The following is a 19,891-nucleotide window of genomic DNA, read 5'->3' as shown; positions in this document are numbered from 1 at the left end:
AGCTTTATTCGTCAAAATGGCAGGAGCACTGTCAAAGAGGACAAGGGCATTACAGCCACCAACACAAAATACAAACAAAAAAGGTAACCATGAAAACTGGGCAAACACGCACACATCACACAATGACACACACACACAACACACACACACACACACACAACACACACACACACGCACCGACACACACAGTGCGCAGAGCTGCGTTTCGGTCAGTGCCTGATCTATGAGCAATGTCAGCGCCCCGCGAGAGGTCAAGCAAACACATCTGATCAAAGGAGCATCACGAGCAAACTCCGCTCAGCTTCAAAAGGCCCGCCAAGGCATCACAAAACCTGTCTGTCCACCTCAACCACACGCCCTCTCGCTAAAAACAGGTTCAACACAGAGCACGTAGATTCTACAGAACGACAAAAGTGGTCACCGGAAATCTGATTTCCCTGTTGTAACAACTCAATCTACCGCACTTCATTTGGCTTGTTCTTGCTTTGTTCCCACTGTTTTATGAAGGCAGTTGGAACAGGAGACAGAGAAGAAACTGCCCTTTTTTTCCCCTGCACCTGTCCATTAGAGGGGACATAAAGAGGGATGTACAGCACAATGCCACATCCTTCGGGGGAAGAAAAATAATCCAACAATCGGAAGCCCGTTTGATTGATGGCTGGGCGGGGGCCTCGGTGAAAGGCATGCCATGGCTAATTTCATCCACCCCCCCACCCCCCCGCCCCAGCCCCCCCCCAGCCCCCAACCGCCTCCATTGGACAATGCCGCGCACTCAGAATCTGGAAAACATTTCAGACCGCGCCGCTCTCTTACTTTTCCTACCGCGGTCAAAGGGCCATGCTCCCACCGCACATGCTCTGCAAACTGAGTGACCCCTATCCGCACGGCCATTAGCCAGAGAACATGAAAGCCTGCTGTACCTGACAGAGCAGCGTTCAAACCTTCCTTCAGCTTCTCCTGGCTCCTTTTCAAATTGCACTTCCCCGGGCCGGATTTGAAAGTAGCAGAGGTCTTAATCCATGGTGCGCTTGTCACATCCGTCCCTATGGGAAGAAGGAGACAATAATGTTTTTTTTCGTCTCTTTATATGTTCCTTTCTTCAACCGTTCTACTTAAGGGGAAAATCTCAGTAAGCAGTAAGCAAGCAACCTACATAAGCAGTCCACATTCCTGCGAGCATTATAAAAACAATAAACAAGGATGCAGACGCACTAAAGAGAAAGGAAGAGAGCGATAAAGCAGAGGTATTAAACCCTTTTCTTCTCTGCGATTATCCGGGCCTTTCTGTGTGCGCGGGGAGATAAGAGCCGATGGAGATCTGGAATACGGTGTACTTGCCCGAGCAGTGGGAGCCGCTCTCGTTTCTTTGTCTTCCAGTGAAGCAGAGGAGGGGCATTCCACAGGTCACCGTGTAGGAATCCTCGTTCCCTGCGAAAACACGCACACGCCGGCGCGTCACGAAGGCCGGCGGGCGACGAAAGGTGCCGCGGCGCGCACGAAAGACAGAGACGCCGCGCAGAGAGCAGACAGGCGGCGTGCGGCGACGCGGGCCTCTTACCGCTGCTGATGTGCACCTGCGACTGGCAGGTCAGGAAGCAGCGGTCGCCCCCTTCCTGTCGGCTGCAGTTGAGCGTGGCCTTAGCGGGCGGCTGGGCCGGGGGCACGCCCTCCACCTCTGCGGGAGGAAGGAGACCACAACAGACTCGAGGGTAAAGGGAAAAACACGGGGTTGGTCCGCGCAGCACGGGGTTCGGGGTTTGGAGAGCGAGCAGCCAGAGGAAACACACAGCGCAGCGAGAGGTGAGCTTTGGGAGAGCGGAGCGTGAGACGACCCCGGCGGGGATCGGAGTTAGGCTCGCCTGTGGTGTTTGTTTTCATGCTGTGGAGAGCGCAGAGAGCCAGAGAGGCGTAAAAAATGACCCAAAGTATCTCCTGTTTTCAGCCCCCCCCCCCACCCGGGACGTGAGGGTAACGCGTACGGCCGAGACAAATACAACACAGACAAATCACAGCCCTGGGTGTGGGGAAAGCTAAGCGTCTGATTGGGCAGCCAAGAGAGGGCCACTTCCTGCCCACACCCGTCGGGGGGGTCACTGCCTTACCGACGCAGTCCTTCTTGTTCCAGTGCAGCTTGAAGCCCACGTTGCAGTGGCACTCGAACCCGCCCATGGTGTTCTCGCAGCTGTGCTCACAGCCGCCGTTGTTGATGCTGCACTCGTCCACGTCTGGAGGCAGGGGACAGGAGACTCATCTCTCTCACACCAGCCTTACTCTCTGAGCTTCACGTCAATGTACTATTGATTTGTTACTTTGCGACTTTTTTTCCCACACTGGATTGTTTTTGTCGACTCATCACTGCAATGTCCTCCATTCATTTAGCAGTTCTCAGAGTTCTCAGACAGCACAGGTCTCTGAAAAGCCCCAAATCCTTCCTGCTTCCCTTTCAGGAAGTACCTCCTAAACAACATGCCCAGTGCTCAAAGCTGAGACAATGTTCCACTCAGTCAATGTTCCACATTCCTTACCGTAGCCACACACTATATGACAAAGTCTGGATAGTGGGTTTTGTATTTGTAATACTCATAAAGGGGACTGGGTCTTACCTCCACAGTGAGCCAGGCCGTACAGCGTGTAGCCTCTATTGCACACGCACTGGAAGCTCCCAGGAGAGTTCACGCACGTGTGGTCGCACGTCCTCTCAAAGAAGCACTCGTCTATATCTGCAGCCGAGGACAAGAGGGAAAACAACGTTGCCACCATCTCAAAGTCCCCCCCAATGGGCACTGCGTGTCTTCAGTATTGTTCCTTTATAAACGGGAGAGATAATTAATCTGGGACTGTGCTGCTGAATGCTGCTGAATGATACCGGGGAGGGACTGCGTTCCATGTTCTGTATCAGGAAAGTGATCTGTGTGCAATGTATTACAAAAGCTTTATGCTAACACGCGTTAAGGATCTTGAAAGGTATCCTGCAAGTTGATGCTGGTGCTGTATGCAGCCCCCTCCACTCCCCCCCAACTCCCTTATCGCTCTGAACTCTCGAAAATAAAGCTCGGTGTGGTCTCAGCACCTCCCAGCAGCACTTTCTCCTGGGGGAGGCGGGGCCTACCCTACCCTGGCAGGATCGCTCGTCCGTCAGGAGCTTGAAGCCCTTCCTACAGCTGCATTCAAAGCTGCCAATGGTGTTCCGGCAGAAGTGGTCACAACCGCCATTGTGGATGTGGCACTCGTCAATGTCTGCGGGACAGGAGACAGGTTTTTACTGCCACCTTTGGAGTGAAGCTATGTGTGTGTGCGTGCGTGCGTGCGTGCGTGTGTGTGTGTGTATGCATGTGTGTGTGTGTGAGTGTAGTGTACATGTGTGTTTGCGTAAATTTACAATGACTGTACAGCAATAATATACCTGCCATTTTGTGGGCATATTATTATTATTATCATCATTACCTTTGCAGGCCTTGCCGTCTGGCTGGAGGGTGAACCCCACAGGACAGCTACAGTGGACCCCAGTGGACGTGTCCTTGCAGGTGCAGTCACAGCCCCCATTGTTGACGGCACAGGTCTCTGAAAAGCCCCGGCAGAGAGGACAGGGTTTTGGTGGGTGGGGGAGCAGAAGACCGTGCGCGGGCCGCATGCGGCACCCTGCCCCAGACGTGCTGACGGGACACTCCGCTCTACTACCCGAGCGGCAGACGCTCCGTCACCCGTCGCCGCGGCAACAGTGAGGCGAAAAGTGCCCTGCCGCCTGCGCGGCATACTTTCCCCGGGAGGGAACACGTGAGGTGCGAGAGCGAGCGTTCGCTGCCATTTCACAGTTTGCTCTAAAGGCTGAGGAATGCCCTGCTTCACCAGGACATTACCTCCTCCCCTATGGAAACATGTTCGGTTTCCCGGCAACAACATCAGTTATCTGTACATGCACATTCTGTTTCTGTAAAAAGGTACTTATGAATATTAAATGGCCGAGAACCATGAAAGCACCCCAGAAAGCACAGCCTGTATTTAAAAATGTCCCCTAAATGTCTCCCATAGCACATGACCGTGGGGTAAAAGGGAACCCTGCTCCAGTAATCTCAATATCTGACCCTTGGAAGTGACATTTTAATATTGATTGAGGTGCTTCAATACGCTTTGGAATGGTTCAAATTATGAACATAAATAAATAATAAGATGGCGTATTTTAGTGAACTATTTAAAATATATATAAAGCATATTTTTTTATGCTTCACATTGGATTAGATAGTAAACTGAAGACAGACCTACATTTTAACATAATTGAGAATATAACATTCAATTAATTGAAAAAAAAATACTTAATACTCTGTTACAACAATAAAAAACTTATTATTTCACAAGGACTCATACTTCAGGGATAAGTGGAGAAGTGGAAGCCCCTGACAAAAAGTGCATTGACAGCTCAAAATGCCAGAATACCCACAAGGACCAGAGACCAAAGCTCACAAGGACCTCCCTATTAAGACAACACCCCTCCAACTCCTTACAGCAGATCTGCACAACACAAGAACATAAGAAGCTCCAATGAGAACGTAAGGCCATCCAGCTGAGCTGCGCTGATCATTTCCATTACTGTCCTGACTCCAGAGAGAGTCTATCACTGTGACAAACCTGGCCTTGAACCCAAGGGTCCCTGTTTCTCCTATGAGGACTGCTGAGCTACTCCATGTATTGGTAAACTGGTGAATCATAACTAGCTTCTCAAATGGGGCTTTTTAATGCAGTCAATTTATGGTGCATTTAAAACAATGTGAAAGAGGAAAGAGGAAAGGGTTGCAGTGCTACAGTGTGAGTGCTAAATGAGACAGAGAGCGCTTGGAGGCGCTGCACGTTTCTGGGCGAGCCGCTGGGTGTTTTGAGGATGATTTTTACCCATGAGCAGTCGCCGCTTGACCCGCTTGTCGACCTCGGCGAGCGATGTGGCGTTGTGATCCGGAGTCTCTGCCGACGCCTCGTCCCTCTCTGCAACACACAGATCACAGAGCGGCACGCGGCCCACCATCAGCCCTCACACACTGCACACACACGCTACACACATGCAGATATGCGCACCATGCTATCCGTCCGTATACGCACAGACATTCTCACACATGCAGCTATACGCACCATGCTATCCGTCCGTATGCGCACAGACATTCTCACACATGCAGATATACGCACCATGCTGTCCGTCCGTATGCGCACAGACATTCTCACACATGCAGAAATATGCACAGACCCTGCTCCACCATGAATGGAAAGGGTTAAATCAACTCTTGCAGCTGGAGCCATATGTACTCTGTTAGACTTGAATTAACACTGGACATTTTACTGTGTATCAGTCTTTATACAAACACACACACACATACCCCCACACTACACACATGCAGAAATGCACACATACACCCTGTTATCAGCCTTTACACAATACTCTCACAAACACACACACACATCCAATACACATACACACAGCCACACACACACCCTGCTATCAGCGGCCTTCACACAATACACACACACACACGTCCAATACACATACACACAACGACACACACACATACGCACACACACACACACAAACGGCATGACCTGAACATGTTAGCCAGTTAGCGTAATGCTGTTAGCAAGCGTACAGACGCACTATCCCACACAAAGCAAAATAAACGAAATCAGCTAAGCAAAACATCCGGAGGTCCTCGGGCCAGCCGAGCAGAGCTGCGAGAGAGACAGGCGAATGGCGCAGCTGCGCAGCCGGGAGAGCCTGAAGCCTCCTCCCGCAGCGCTCAGCGCAGCCGGTCGCACGCCTACACGCTGCGATCCCACACGCTGTGAGGTAAACTCCCCCACTGCTGACGGCGTTCATACCGGCGAGGTGTTTCTGAGATGTGCGATGGAGATGGAGACAAACCCACGGGATAACGCGGACCCCACACAGACACCCCGGCTCCCGCCGCTACCAGCTATCACATCTCCGATCTCTACCCAACCTCCGGGCATTCATGTTGAACAAAACCGAACTGGCTATCAGGGGAACTGGCTGCCAAAGGCAGAACGGGACTGCTATTTTATCCAGCGGATAGAGAGGTGATAAAAAGGAGGAACAGGAGTTCAGACAGTGACAGGAGGGTGCAAAACGTCTTCTACATGACTGGAAGATTTCCATGGTTGATGAGCCGCGGGGGTTGTAAACATGTTGAAAAAGCGCCCAAGCTCACCCTTAAAAACAAGACCAGGTTAAAACCTAGTATATGACTGGACCTAACACACATGATCCGACCAACCAATGGTGTGACTTCACAACTCGGCCGACCAATGGTGTAACTTCATCACTCACTCAGTCACTCACTCAGTCAGTCACAGACATTCGCGTTTGTAGGGCTGGCCCCGCTGTTGCGGTCCAGCCAAAAATACAGGTTTCTATTTGTATTCCAACTGGTCACCCACAAAACACCACAAGATGTTTCTTTAGTGAAACAGAAGGTGGACATCTGTACTGCCATCTGCTCATCTGTCTGGCTGTCTGAGTCTGATGGCACCCTTACCTACACAGGATCTCCCGTCTGCGTGTAGCGTGTATCTCGCGTGACACCTGCATATGGGCCCGTGCTCCGTGTCATCGCACATGTGCTGGCATCCCCCGTTACCGTGATTACAGGTCACTAGGTAAAAAAAAGGCGTACAAACCCACAGTTTGTCAGAGCAGGTAATTATTATAAGCGCTGTACATTTTCAATCGTATTAAAAAATGGACATTTTTCTGTGGGGGAGGGAAACGGCCGTAGTACAAACGCACAGGTGCAGCCTCTCTGGTTCTTGGCGAGCTCGAAGCCGGGCCGGCACTCGCAGGCCACGCCCCCCTTGGGCGCCTCCTTGCAGATGTGTGCGCAGCCGTGCTCTTTGTTCATGCAGCTCAGGCCCTCTGGAAGGATGAGAGAACAGTGGAGGGACAGGCTGAGATACTGCGGGGCTCTGCAACACGACGGGCTTTCAAACACCAAGGCAACAGCCAGCCACAGGATGTAACGACACAGAGTAACACAGCAAGCAACAGCACAGAGTAACATAGGGAATAACAGCATAGAGTAACACAGGAAATAACAGTACAGAGTAACACAGGGAATATCAGCACAGAGTAACAAAGAAACTAACATCACAGAGTAACAGGGAATGACAGCACAGAGTAACACAGCAAGCAACAGCACAGAGTAACACAGGAAGTAACAGCACAGAGTAACACAGGGAATGACAGCACAGAGTAACACAGGGAATATCAGCACAGAGTAACAAAGAGACTAACATCACAGAGTAACACAGAGAATAATAGAACAGAATAACACAAGTTGGAACAGCACATAGAAACACTGGGTGTGACACCACAGTCATGAAGACAACACAGTGAAAAAACCCAGAGACAACACAGGGAAACATCTCACAGTAGTCAGGATGCGTCTGTAATGAAACAACACTGTAAAATAACGACACCAACATGCTAATTAAAAAGACAACGACACTGACACAGCGATTTCTGGTTCAAGAATATGGATTCTGATGTTACTGCTTCATGCATGGCAAGAACCTGCATTGACAATGTAGAAACCCATCCGGACTGCACACATTGCATGTAATGGTTAAATGTTTGCTTCAATGAAGCTGCAGTTACGTCACCCGATAGGCTGTTCATTTATAACTTGTGACACTTTTCCAAACAGTTTATCTGTGCCGGGATGATATTAGGGTCTAAAGCTGCCATATTGAGGACCGAGTAAACTGTTTATCTCTCCACAGCGATGCTCGCCTGTACGTCTGTCTTCAGTAATAAAAAATCACCGTTTGATTCCTATTCACGCAGTGACCTCAGATCTCCTATAATGCATCGGGGGGGCCTGGGGGCGGGGTGGTGTGAGGCCAAACAATGAGAAGGCCGGAGGAGGTTCCGATGCTTTCAACAAACATCTAAGTGCAGCAGGGCCGTCGCAGGCACCGCTGCAAATGGAGAGGGTCCGGCTGCAGTCGCTCCGCGTGAACCAGGGACGGGAAACAGAAAGAAGGAGAGCACGGGGACAAAGGACAGGACCCATCTGCACAGACGGCCAGAGGCGCCCCCCCCCCCCACAGGCAGAGACACGAGCGTGGGGGGGGGAGATGCCCTGCTTAAGAGAGCCCAAAACTAATGCCTGTGCTAAATTTGTAAGAGCCTCGCTTTCAAGAGCCAGGCATTCAGTTCTCCCCCGTTTGTTGTGCCACCCCTAGCTAGGCGAGAAAGACTTTTTTCCATCGGCACAACCCAAAATTATTACGATTTCATTTCTGGTAAACAGCAGTTGTCCTGTCTTTTGAGGCAGGTTGACCCGCCTCAGCCGAGCCGTGTTTTTAAACAGACGCTTGTACTCAGCGTCAGTCCTAAAACTGCTCTGGATAACCCGTGCATTGCCTGAGCTGGTTTTGGGGGGACCTGTGTCGGCCCTGCTTGTGGGTTTTATCAGTCGCCGTAGGCAGCTGACGGTGCAGTGAGGAAGAAGGTAAGGAGGCTTGCCGGAGTCACTTTGTTGGGCAGAAGCAGTGGCGTGGAAACCTCTGTGCCTTCACTCAATTTAGCAAAAGGAAAGAAAAAAGTGCCTGCGAAGCCAGCAACACATGAAGAAGTGCTTTATTCTCATCTATGACACGGCACACAAAGGGCCGACTGCTGCAGTTATTAACTTGTTTTGTTCTCTGGGACGTCGGGAGCCATTTCCCACAGCGCGAGCGCCTTAGAGCCGGCCTGCTATAGATAATACCCCAGAAAGGGAAGCCAACCTAAAAGCCATCAGCCCCCTCTTCATTGTGTTGTCAATCACAGACTTACATGTGCGCATTAACAAATTAGCTCCATAACTCTCTGTATAGGGCCTGACACTGCCAAAAGAACACAGCCCCCCAAAACCCCACCCGGTCCCTCCACCCTCCCACACCCATTCCACCGGCCCCACACGCAACACCCATCCAGACGCTCAGAATACATAACTTATAATTTCCACAAGCACAGCATCGACTGAAATTTTTGTTTGCCCAGGTCTGTCGAAAGCTTTCATTAAAGGTTTCCAGTTTTGTTTCCTGCAAACTCACTTCAGGGCCATTTTGTATCAGATGACGCAGGATTTTTTTTCATCAGACAGGAGTTTTTTTTAAATCCACACCTGAAACCTCGAGTCATTTCTTTTGAGTGTTTTGAGCGTGAGGGTGTGATGGTTTGAGGCTTTTGGCGCAGGCTGATGATGTCACACAGGGGGACGCTCACCTTCAGAGCGGTGGATGCAGGTGTGCTGGTTATCGCTGAGGAAGAAGCCGTCCTTGCAGCGGCACTCGTAGCTGCCCATGGTGTTGACGCACACGTGCTGACATCCGCCATTGTTGAGCGAACACTCGTCCACATCTGGAGAGAAAGCCACCGCGTCAAAGCTCAGGGCGCTGAACACACTCTCCTCTGCAAACACACGCCTCGACACACAACAGCTGAGGCCTTCCTGGCTTTCATGTTCAGCAATAACGAAACTCCATAACAATTACAATGCCATAATCATAACAACTGTTATAGTATCAAACACTCCTGAAAGGACATCTAAGACCTTTCTCTGAAATTTAACAGTATGACTAATATGTGCTTATATCATGTTCCTTGGAATGTGTACTGGTCCTTGTTGCACAACATGTAACTGTAGATGTTGCCAAAGAAAATTCACTCCTTAGAAAACCCAAATAAATATAATCAAAATGTACACTTGATTTATAAATTCAACCAAAAAAATGGTTTTCCCCCAGAGTACATGTATTCAAATATGTTTAACAGAATCTTTTATTATCTTGGGTATGTCACCCACCATGTTAAGGACATTTAAGCTCATTAAAAGTTTTATCTTATTATTAATAATAATAATAATAATAATAATAATAATAATAATAATAATGTTGTTATCCACAAACTTCTAATATATTTGACATGATAAGCCTATATATCTATTAAGTTATTTGGTTTAGTAGTTATTTCCATCTAGCCAGCAGCTATTATGCTAAAAGTTATATATAAAAAAGCTTTCTCTCGAATAATAATATTAATAATAACAAAAAGACAAAAAGCATTCATTTGAAGGAAACATCCATCTAACGTTTTGCAAAACGCACCTTCAGGTTCTGAAAGTTACAAAGACAAAATTACAAAGTTACCCAGACAAATCACATTAGCCTGCACTCCAGCTATGGTACTGTTCCGCTGTGTATATAAAAAAACTTCTTACCTAGACAATTATGTCCATCATGTGCTAACATGAATCCATCGTGGCAAGTGCAGCGATAATTGCCTGGTATGTTGTTACATTCGTGTACACAGCCACCATTGTACTCGATATCGCATTCATCAATGTCTGAGAAATAAAACACAAGATTGATGAACGCTTGATATTTCAGCATATAGTAGAAATGAGACATGCATGACATATAGAAGGGTAAATTCACATTTTTTAATCAATGAATCATCTGGAATATATATATCCATAAAATTCAAAGTATCACAATGGATAACGTCAGTATTAACATTTGTGAAGCAATCTGCCCTATGCAGTTAAAATTAAGCTATCAACGGTATCTCTGCAATTAATATTTTTAATTGTATGACAATCATATTGAACGTATAATTCCTCGTTAGGACTCGTTAGGTTTAAACTGCACTGAATGGACAAAGGAGGTCAAGATCTATTAACCTCCTTGGAGTGCCTGAGGAAGCCAACTGAAATAGGAAAAAGCATTACATTTTTCTTAAGCTGACAAGCAACAAAGATCAACAGACCGATATTTACCTTCGCACTGTTTGCCGTCCCCTTTAAAGCCTGTTTTACACGTGCACTTGTACGACGCAGGAGTATTTTGACAAATAGCATCAATGTGACAGCCGTCGCTTCCCTCGGCACACTGATCTGCATCTGTAATTAATAACATTTGATACGTTTGATGCGTATTCAGATTTACTGAAAACTATCTGGATCAAAATATTCGCGCTGCACTTCGTTGTTTAATATCTTCTAAATCATATTTAATTCTCCAAAAGAAACAGAAGACATCTGCCAAGTAAACGTGTTTTACAATGTGTAGATATTTTTTAATCGGAGTTGATTATAATCCCAAAACCAAATATAAATATATGCGCTTTCACATATATCAACAAAATTAAAAACGTGAATCAAACCTGAAACTTTCAAATAAAACGAATGGTCTCGCGACAACTAGATGATCGCCAAAGACACATCTTACCCAGTTTAAAAAGGACAAACCGTGTTTCTGAACTGTAAGCGTAAAAATAAGACGGCTATCCTTACCCCAAAATAAATAATGCGTTTCAACTATTAACAAATGCAAAGTACTTCGTTGGAAAAATCGAAGAAAACAATGGAGAAGCAGTCCTCATTACCACAAAGATGGAAAGCGTGCGTAAAAAAGGCCATTCCAGATAACTGGGAAACTTACCTCGATTCTCTGCAAGTGCGGCGCTTTGGCGGGTATTTAACAAGAGGAAAAACAAACAAAAGTGCCTTGCAATACAAACAGCTCCCATAGTGATATGATCCAAGTCTAGAGGTCTCTTCGAAGGGACGCGTTTGCACTGAGGAGATCACCAAGCGTCCGCCTCATTTTCATTCTACCCTGTCATTCGACTTGCCTTAACGAGGGGTTTCGAAGGGGTAGCAATATGTGTGTGTGTGTGTGTGTGAGAGAGAGAGAGAGAGAGAGAGAGAGAGAGAGAGAGAGCGTTCACCTCCTGCTCTTGGCTATCCTACCACAGGCAATCAGGCATGGACCACTTCATGGATATCCGAACTCTAAATGTTCGTCGGATGGCTTATGTGTGGACAATAATGGATGTGGTGTGCAAGGAACGATTTTTCTGGGCTTTTTTGCAGTGATATCTATAACCTAAATGCATGCGTAAAGAAAGCGGTTAAAAGCGAATATTTTGTACTGAAAATACTTGAAATGCACATGTAGCTATAGACTACGTTTTTCTGCCTGGTTAAATTCAAACTCCACTCACGCGAGGAGCAACACTATGCGATGATGCTGGAGTACAAGAAACTACAAAGTTGGTAATTTAAAACGTTTTGGGTTAACAAAACAGTATTCCTACTTTCCTCTTTGCTGTTGCGCTACTAAAGGGTAAGATGTTCTGCATGCTTAAAGCAAGGAATAATAGTGGTCATAAATTATCCCATTGTATTTCACACTCGACTGCCCAAGGCTTGTGCAGAGTCTTTGTAAGTGATCAAAGTGCCATTCTTTGAAAACCTTCTGTGGTATATGGCTCATTTTATAGAACTTGTAACGCGCAGTCCGCCTATAAAAGCCCACTTCACTGTTCTCACAGTTACACTTAATAATTTATATTGCCTTGAAGATTAAGTACCAAGTGTTTCAATAAACGTTTTCTACTTCTGAGACACAGAACCATTATGCAGTGATTTAGAGGCAAACATAACCGTCAGTCGAACATTTTGCCCCGCGACTCCCTCACTTCCAATCATATCCGAGTAATAAAGAAGGCATTTAGGGGAAATGGGTAAAGTATTTGAACATAATTTACAATGTGTCAGACAGACGTCTTTGGTCTCTGCTAACGCAACGCATTTAATGTTTTCCACTGGCATCGTTTCAGTCCCAAATATAAATGTTGAGATGGGAGTCTTTCGCGACTCCAGTCGAAATTTCTCAGGAATTGCGTCACATGTTTGAGTTATGGGTCAGCAGAAGCTGCTATTCAAATATGACCGAGGGATATGTGCAAAATTACCACATGCATAAATTCTGTTCGGAAAAAGTCGGTCACGCCATCCCGAGCATCCCATTAGTTCATGTGACGTGCACGACTCCCGGCATGGAACTCACTAAAAACCTTCAGAGCGCCGACAAAACTTTGGTTAATGTTAATGTAGGAATTTGTCGCCCCCTACTGTAATCTTCTCACACCAACAAATGAAACCCGTGCCTTGCATAATTGTCATCCATAGGGGAGAAATAAGTTCCACGGAGAGGACCATGTATGGAAACAGAATAGAATCACTCATATGGATGTAAATACCCTAAAGTCCACACAATCCACACTTTATATTAATTGTTAATTTCAAATCCAATGTGCTGCCGTACAGAGCAAAAAAAAACAAAACAAAAATTGTCACTATCCCATCACCTTTGCATAAATATATATATATACACATTTATACACACACATATATATATATATATATATATATATATATATATAATTTTGTGTGTGTGTAATTCTGGTGCACATATGATAGTTTACTTAATTGGGCGCATGTACGAGATTACTGTGACAATGTACAGCCAAACAAAAACAAAGATTTTTCATATTTTATTAAAATACAGAAGTATTATAGCTGAGATATAAAATAGCTTCCCAATTCCAATTGCTAATCAGACAATTCTGAGAAAAGTGCACAAAATAAAAATAAATTTTAACAACTCTTTACAGTATTCAATGAAGTTGTGAAAAAATAAATAAACATAATTTAAGTTGGAGAGGTCAAGGCGGATAACAAAAAAAACCAAAAAAAAATACCACGGTACAGGCATCTGAAAATGTACCTTGTTAGGCTAGGAATTTCCCTATGTATTAAAATTATGACAGTGTCAGCTAACACAAAGGTTAACATACCATTACAAACACTTTCATTTTGTTATAACATTACTCAATATTCAGAGGTCCCACATAGCCTGAGAAAGCAAGGCCAAAGCCCCACTCCACCAATCACAAAACAGGCTGATCCGATTCAGTGATGCATCAATGACATCACCTTATGACAGGAGTACCAACATGCACTTCAGTATTTCTCACTATATACAGTAGTGTAGATTTGCCCAAAAGAAATTTGTTTGTGTGATGGCTGCTGATGATAGTCAGTCAATTCCCAGATAGTAGTGATTTCAGAAAACCACTGTGTAGTGCAAAAAATAATGAGTATTGTCTCGGACAGAATACAGTTATTTTGGCCATAATACAGGGCCGGCAAACTTTAGAAGGCAGCTTATAAACTGTTCTAGAGTAGGCTAGTTTTAATATGTTTAACCCCAATGCAGTCACTAACAGTTTATAATAGGCTATTATAGGACTGTGAGTACTGACCACATAGGTTCACTTTTTCCCATTTCAGGACTCTGCCAAGAGGTTGTGCTCAACTTTTAACAACTGATTGAGAAGCGTTTGAATCCGGAATGACAGGGAACTACATTTTAAAAATGGGGGGGGGGGGGCACGACAATGTTTATTTAGACAATAAGATGCTATCTTTGGTGAAACCAACTCGCTAAGACAAGAACAGAACAGATTCTCCAAAATGTCTGCAGTCGATTCAGATTTTTTTTTTTAAAGAACATTACAATGGACCCCAAAAGGACGACTAAAAAGAAAAAGAAAAACAAGCAATACCCTAAATCCAGTCAATATGCCACTAGAGTATGTTCAAATGATCCCACACCAATACAAAAGTTCTCCACCCTGCATAAAAGGTCTCTTGCCGTATTCTGCAGATTTGAGTTTATGACAACACCCCTAGCAGAAAACAATTCCACAAAGCTGTGGCAGAAAACAATAGATCAACGGTTCTTTCATCCTCTTACAATACATATCTGCTTATACATTTGTTAAGGCCCACTATAGTAAATCCTTTACTTGTTACAGTATATGGTACAAAACTTGACAATCAATATTTCTTGGAAGACTAGCAATAATTAATTTATACAGACCACAAGTAAAAATCTTAACAGAAAAATGTCAAACAGCATTAACACTGCTTAGTAGCTCTGCTTTAACCAAGCACCCATCCTACCGCTTGAGACGCCAAATTTTGCATGTCTGTATCCAAATACTTTCACCTTTTACAAAACATACATTTATTCATTTTTTACCATAAGGAAATAAAAAATGGAAAGAATCTACAGGAGGCAAGTGATGCACTGGCATAATGACAGTATTTACAAACATAGGTACTGTTAAATTAAAACGATTGGTTTTAGTCTTACAAAACAAAAAGAATAATCAGCCTTTTAAGTTCATACATAATTATGCTTCCTGATCCTATAAATATCTCACTAATGCCCATACTTTAGAAAAAGCTTTTTGTTCTCTTTAAAAAAATTCTTTTTTTTTTAAACAGACAAATACATTTCAGAAAACCAGCAGAGATACCATTTACCTGTCTCATAGATACACAGTAAACGAATGGAGGAGAGGGGTAGAGTCTGCCACTGGAGACAAAACAGAGGTGTAGAGCAGTGGTTCTCAAACTCTGTCCAGGGGGACCACTGTGCATGCTGGTTTTCGTTCCAACCACAATCGCAATCCCAGAATTTTAACAAGCTGTTAATTTTTCTTGATTAGGTGCTTTCATGTTTTAGAGCAGGGGTCCCCAATCTTATCCAGAAAGGGCCAGTGTGGGTGTTTGCTTTTGTTTCAACGAAGCAGTAACACGCCTGATTCTACTAATCAAGGTGCTTAGCAAAGACTCTAGTGGTTGATTAGTAGAATCAGGTGCGTTCCTGCTCGGTGAACATGAAAACACCTAAACAAGAAAAATTAACAGCTTGTTAAAATTCTGGGTGTGCAATTATGGTTGCAATGAAAACCAGCATGCACAGGGGTCCCCCAGGACCAAGTTTGAGAACCACTGGTGTAGAGACCTCAGGGAGGGAGGGTGCAGTCACCAACTCTCCTTCAGCTCCTCCGGGAGCACAGGGGGCAGCGTCTCGGGGAGCCGCGTTTCGGGGAGATGGGCGTCCGGCGTGGGTGCGAGCTTCGTCTGCTTCCTGGAGCTGCAGCAGGGCTTGAAGACTCGAGGGTCGATCATCACCTCCCCAAAGCGGCCTTTGTACACGATGCCACAGCACACCTTTTGCCTGAGAAGAGATGGAGCGTCATTCCCTAATTTTACAGAAAAATACCAAAGGCTACAAAATTCCAAATCTGCTTCACAACACTTCCATTGCCTTTGGATTTTGGAACATTCCACTCAAATCACTAAGCAAGCTACAGTACATGCAAAACAGTGCACTGAAATACCTCTGAAATCCTTTATAATATCATTTTCAAATGTGTGGTCGAAGCCCTAAAAGCCTCCAGAGCTTTAAGCTGCATCAGGCAGTAGGATAAGTAATATTCCTCAACCTGGCTTACAAGTCATATATCTGTCATTGTTATTTGGCTACAGAGCAATTTAGACTTTAGACTGCCTTCAAAACCGCATTCACACAGTCAAAGGAAGCTGCTGACTGCTGCACCTTTTCCAGTAGGAGCGGTCCAGGAAGGAGAATATGGATGGGGTGGATCGCCTCTGCTTGGACTCGATGTCCGAGCCATCATCGGACTGGTTACTGTAGCTGGGAGACTGGGACGGGGACGTGCTGGAGGTGGTGCTGTGCGCGTCCGAATCTGCAGGGACGGGGATACAAAATTTTACTGGGAGAAGTGTGGTGGCAGGTGCACGCGCCCCCATGCTGCAATTACTGATATAGCACACACACTTATCCAGCGTGCATTAAAAATTCAAGGGTCCCAGTCTTATCCAAGGCCAGTGTGGGTGCAGGCTATTGTTCTAGCTCAGCACTAAAACACCCAATTCACCGCAACTATGTTGATTTGTTGAATCAGGTGTTTTAGTGCTGGGCTAGAACAAAAGCTTGCACACACACTGGTGCACCTTAGATAAAACTAGGAACCCCCACTACAATGCATGCAAACATAAGGATGACAGATTTGATGAATACCAGTATAAAACTGAATATAAAATAACAAGAACAAAAAGTCATTGTAAAACGAATAATAATAATGCAGTAAAAAAAAAAACCATCATATGTTAGCACCACACTGAGGGGGCACTATTAGTAAAAGTTCCAGTGAAAGAGAAACTTTAAAATAGGAAGACCACCAATCATTAAATCCAAAGGAGCTGGAGAGCAAGGGAAATGAGATTCAAAAAGGCAAATATCAGCATAGTCCACTCAGACATTTGTTTAGCTTTATTTCTTAACAGGATTTGAAAGAGAACAGTGACTCACTTTGCCTTTTCAATTTGTGAAGCTTCCTTAGTTTGCTCTTCTTTTTCATGTCACTCCTCTTGACCTTTTTGGGTTTGGTCAGCTTGAACCCAGGCCCTGCTCTGGCATCCACCACCTACCAGACATAGCAGTTCACAGTCGTTTAACTTATGGATACACAGCAAGCATTAGATTAAAATTGCCTACATACATCTGACAGACTAACTTTGCAATAATTATTTCTGTGATACAAATGGACAATGCAGCCATCAAAGTTCGGCAGGATCAGAAGGCATCAGAGTAGACAACAATATTAATAAATATGACATTGACGCATCATAAACATTGTAGAGCAAAAACAACGACAGCATATGCAAAGGGAAGATCAGCTAACACACATCTGTTGAAGGTATACATAACACACTAAAAAGTTAGAGTTTAGATGGTGACTTACATGGCTCCAGTTCTTCTTAGATCCCAGAGGCAGTTTCTTCCATCTCTTCACTAATAGGACACAAGCATTGCAGATGTCTCCGACCCGATCTTCAACCAAGCTTTGGAAAAAAAGAATATTAGTCTTCAAGCAGGACACGGAAAACAATAACACGAGATCGCTGGTCTAATATTGTAATATTATAATTAAATGCAACGTGTTTGTTGACATGTCTTGGAAGATTCTTATAAGCTTTTTCCCCCCACAGGACCACTGTGAAATTGAGGGCATATGGCGTACACCATCTATGTATTCCGTATTATCAGGCGATGACTTACCCAAAGCATAGCCTGAAGTTTTCCTCGTATCTGCTGCTGTCTGTGAACCGCGAGCTGGAGGACTTGGTCTTGCAAATGCAACAGCCTTCATTGCTGCGGTAAATCTTGGATTTGTGGAAACCAAACATCCCAGTCTACTATACGTTGAGCGCGAATAACGAAATACTGTGGAAACAAGAACACAATTTTATAACGCATCATTCGGCATAAATAAAAATGTTCTATTTTTTTTTTTAAGATACGTCAAATGCTCGGTTGCTTTCCTTCCCTGAAAGGGGGGCGGGTACCACACGCTTCGAAAACATTACTGCCAGATATTTCGATTATTTCCGAGCTTACTCGAATAAATGTTCCTTTTCAACAAACAGGATTTAGACTACTGCACCATTGTGTATGCATGATGTTGTTATAACATCGCCGAAATGAAAAACCAGACGCAACATAACCCAGTTTCCCTCCCACCCGCTCGCTGGACAGTGATGCACTTCTAATGTCCCAATTCCGGCATTCAGCGAACTCTGAGACAACATCTATTTATATTTAATTGCGGCTTCGACACTAACTTCAAAATTACCACTGCAAGTAATGAGTTTTTGGATCGTCTTCTACAATGATAGTGGCCATAAAGAACAACACAAAACATACTGCGCAGAGATTGCTATGATGTTAATTAGTATAAAATTGAAGCCTACATTTAATCCCACTGTCTGGGATGTCTTAGGTAGGCCTAATAACATGCTGCACCAAAACATTCCCGAATATCTGCGCGTTACAATGTGTCTGGAAATTTAGTGCAACTGTAGGCTATAGACGAAAGCCCCTTGTTCTGACGCCATTGCGTGTAGCTTCTATAAAAATCAACGCTCGTGGAAAAGCAAAGATTTGCGACAAACAATTCCCTAGTTTGACAAAAAAAACTTCTGAAAACAAAGCTTTCCAGCATCATTTCAAATTTACAGATGAGATTAAGTCCTGTGGGAGAACTATCCGTGCTAATGTTTGGGACCTTCTCAAACAAAAAGGGGGACGTCCTTTTTCTTAAAATGCACGTTGACAAAAAGGGTTCAACACTTCTTACTCGCAGACAATTCAGTAACAACTATTTTAATCAACTCAATTTCCACAGTCTTAAAGAAACCGAGCATCTACACTCTAAGCTTCCCACTTCCAAAGAAATTCAAACTTTCATGCCGAAGAGCGCGAAACAGCGCTGTCTCCGAATTAGTTTTTGTTTCTAGCAGGCTGGCCACCACGCCACGCTCCTCATCCACGCTCTTCCATTGTTGCGCGTTATTGATCACCTTGCAGAAATGCCTCAGCCTAGATTTCTGCATGCGACAGATGCCGTTAAAGTTCGAAAATGTCTACTGCCATGCTTCTAAAGAATGTCCTCACAGATTACTGCAAATTAGTTTAAAAAACGGAAAACAACAGTACTCACCAGACAAAAAACTTTGAATCCACACCGATTTCTTAGTACGACACTGCGCATGCCTTACTACAGCATACAGCTGGATATTAGAATGATATTAGCATAAAAACATTACACACAAAACGTAGTCACAGAAACACCATATATGGCGTATAACCTCCTCTTCCGAACACGAATGTAGCCAATAGATCAGCTCAATGTTAGGCATTTAAGAATGTTGCATCCCGGGAATAGTAGTGAACATATAAAATAATAAATATCATTTCCCGGGTTTAACCAAATACATTAAACTACATTTCCCATAATGCTCCCAAAATGGAGGAACAAAACAAAAACCTATTGTCAAACCGGGGTTCTGAAATGGCGCGAATGAGATTTAGTGTCCCAAAACTGCAATACATATCAGCTCGTTGTGTCTGCAGTAGAGCAGCCATTGTTTTTAATTTTCCCTCGACCTACTGTACCGTTTTACGTTGTTATTCTAGTATTTTCAGAGATCCAGAATTCACCGAGCAGCGGAAATTCTAAGTGTGCTCGTAGTGCGTATGGACATTCGACTCCTCCCATAGGTATGCCCATTTTGAGTACGTGCGCGCTGAGATCCTGTTTTCATTCACAATTCAGCCG

General features: G+C 44.7%; 3 protein-coding genes across 8 annotated transcripts in view; all 3 read right to left on the bottom strand.

Moving 5' to 3' along the window:
- The window catches only part of scube2 (signal peptide, CUB domain, EGF-like 2), a 24,932-nt gene extending 13,163 nt beyond the window's left edge, over nucleotides 1–11,769 (bottom strand). Inside the window, exons 1-14 of one of the 2 annotated variants that reach the window (XM_064336915.1) lie at nucleotides 11,485–11,769; nucleotides 10,821–10,943; nucleotides 10,263–10,388; nucleotides 9,269–9,403; nucleotides 6,785–6,910; nucleotides 6,534–6,650; nucleotides 4,885–4,974; nucleotides 3,445–3,561; nucleotides 3,115–3,237; nucleotides 2,604–2,720; nucleotides 2,103–2,225; nucleotides 1,559–1,675; nucleotides 1,339–1,428; nucleotides 921–1,043 (exon numbers count right to left, since the gene is read on the bottom strand). In XM_064336915.1, coding sequence (XP_064192985.1) covers nucleotides 921–1,043; nucleotides 1,339–1,428; nucleotides 1,559–1,675; nucleotides 2,103–2,225; nucleotides 2,604–2,720; nucleotides 3,115–3,237; nucleotides 3,445–3,561; nucleotides 4,885–4,974; nucleotides 6,534–6,650; nucleotides 6,785–6,910; nucleotides 9,269–9,403; nucleotides 10,263–10,388; nucleotides 10,821–10,943; nucleotides 11,485–11,572 — 1,615 coding nt within the window. In that variant the 5' untranslated portion in view covers nucleotides 11,573–11,769. The remainder of the gene's footprint in view (nucleotides 1–920; nucleotides 1,044–1,338; nucleotides 1,429–1,558; nucleotides 1,676–2,102; nucleotides 2,226–2,603; nucleotides 2,721–3,114; nucleotides 3,238–3,444; nucleotides 3,562–4,884; nucleotides 4,975–6,533; nucleotides 6,651–6,784; nucleotides 6,911–9,268; nucleotides 9,404–10,262; nucleotides 10,389–10,820; nucleotides 10,944–11,484) is intronic. The other variant, XM_064336914.1, reaches the window with a different exon arrangement.
- LOC135255570 (DENN domain-containing protein 5A-like) overlaps nucleotides 1–19,891 on the bottom strand; it is a 140,976-nt gene that overhangs the window by 78,562 nt on the left and 42,523 nt on the right. The gene's annotated exons all lie outside the window — the stretch shown is intronic.
- On the bottom strand, nucleotides 13,370–19,465 carry sinhcafl (SIN3-HDAC complex associated factor, like). Of its 2 annotated transcripts, none has more exons than XM_064336912.1 (6): nucleotides 19,274–19,465; nucleotides 17,833–17,997; nucleotides 17,516–17,615; nucleotides 17,083–17,197; nucleotides 16,306–16,456; nucleotides 13,370–15,924 (listed from the first exon to the last, which is right to left on the bottom strand). In XM_064336912.1, exons 2-6 carry the CDS (start codon nucleotides 17,958–17,960, stop codon nucleotides 15,729–15,731), a joined length of 690 nt encoding a protein of 229 aa, XP_064192982.1. In that variant the 5' UTR covers nucleotides 17,961–17,997; nucleotides 19,274–19,465; the 3' UTR covers nucleotides 13,370–15,728. The 2 variants fall into 2 exon arrangements, with proteins under 2 accessions (XP_064192982.1, XP_064192983.1); XM_064336913.1 differs by lacking the exon at nucleotides 19,274–19,465 and adding an exon at nucleotides 19,134–19,265.

The sequence above is a fragment of the Anguilla rostrata genome, chromosome 5 (assembly GCF_018555375.3).
Source record: "Anguilla rostrata isolate EN2019 chromosome 5, ASM1855537v3, whole genome shotgun sequence".
NCBI lineage: Eukaryota > Metazoa > Chordata > Actinopteri > Anguilliformes > Anguillidae > Anguilla > Anguilla rostrata.
The sequence above is the reverse complement of the archived record's forward strand: the minus strand, read 5'-3'. Positions and strand labels throughout refer to the sequence as shown.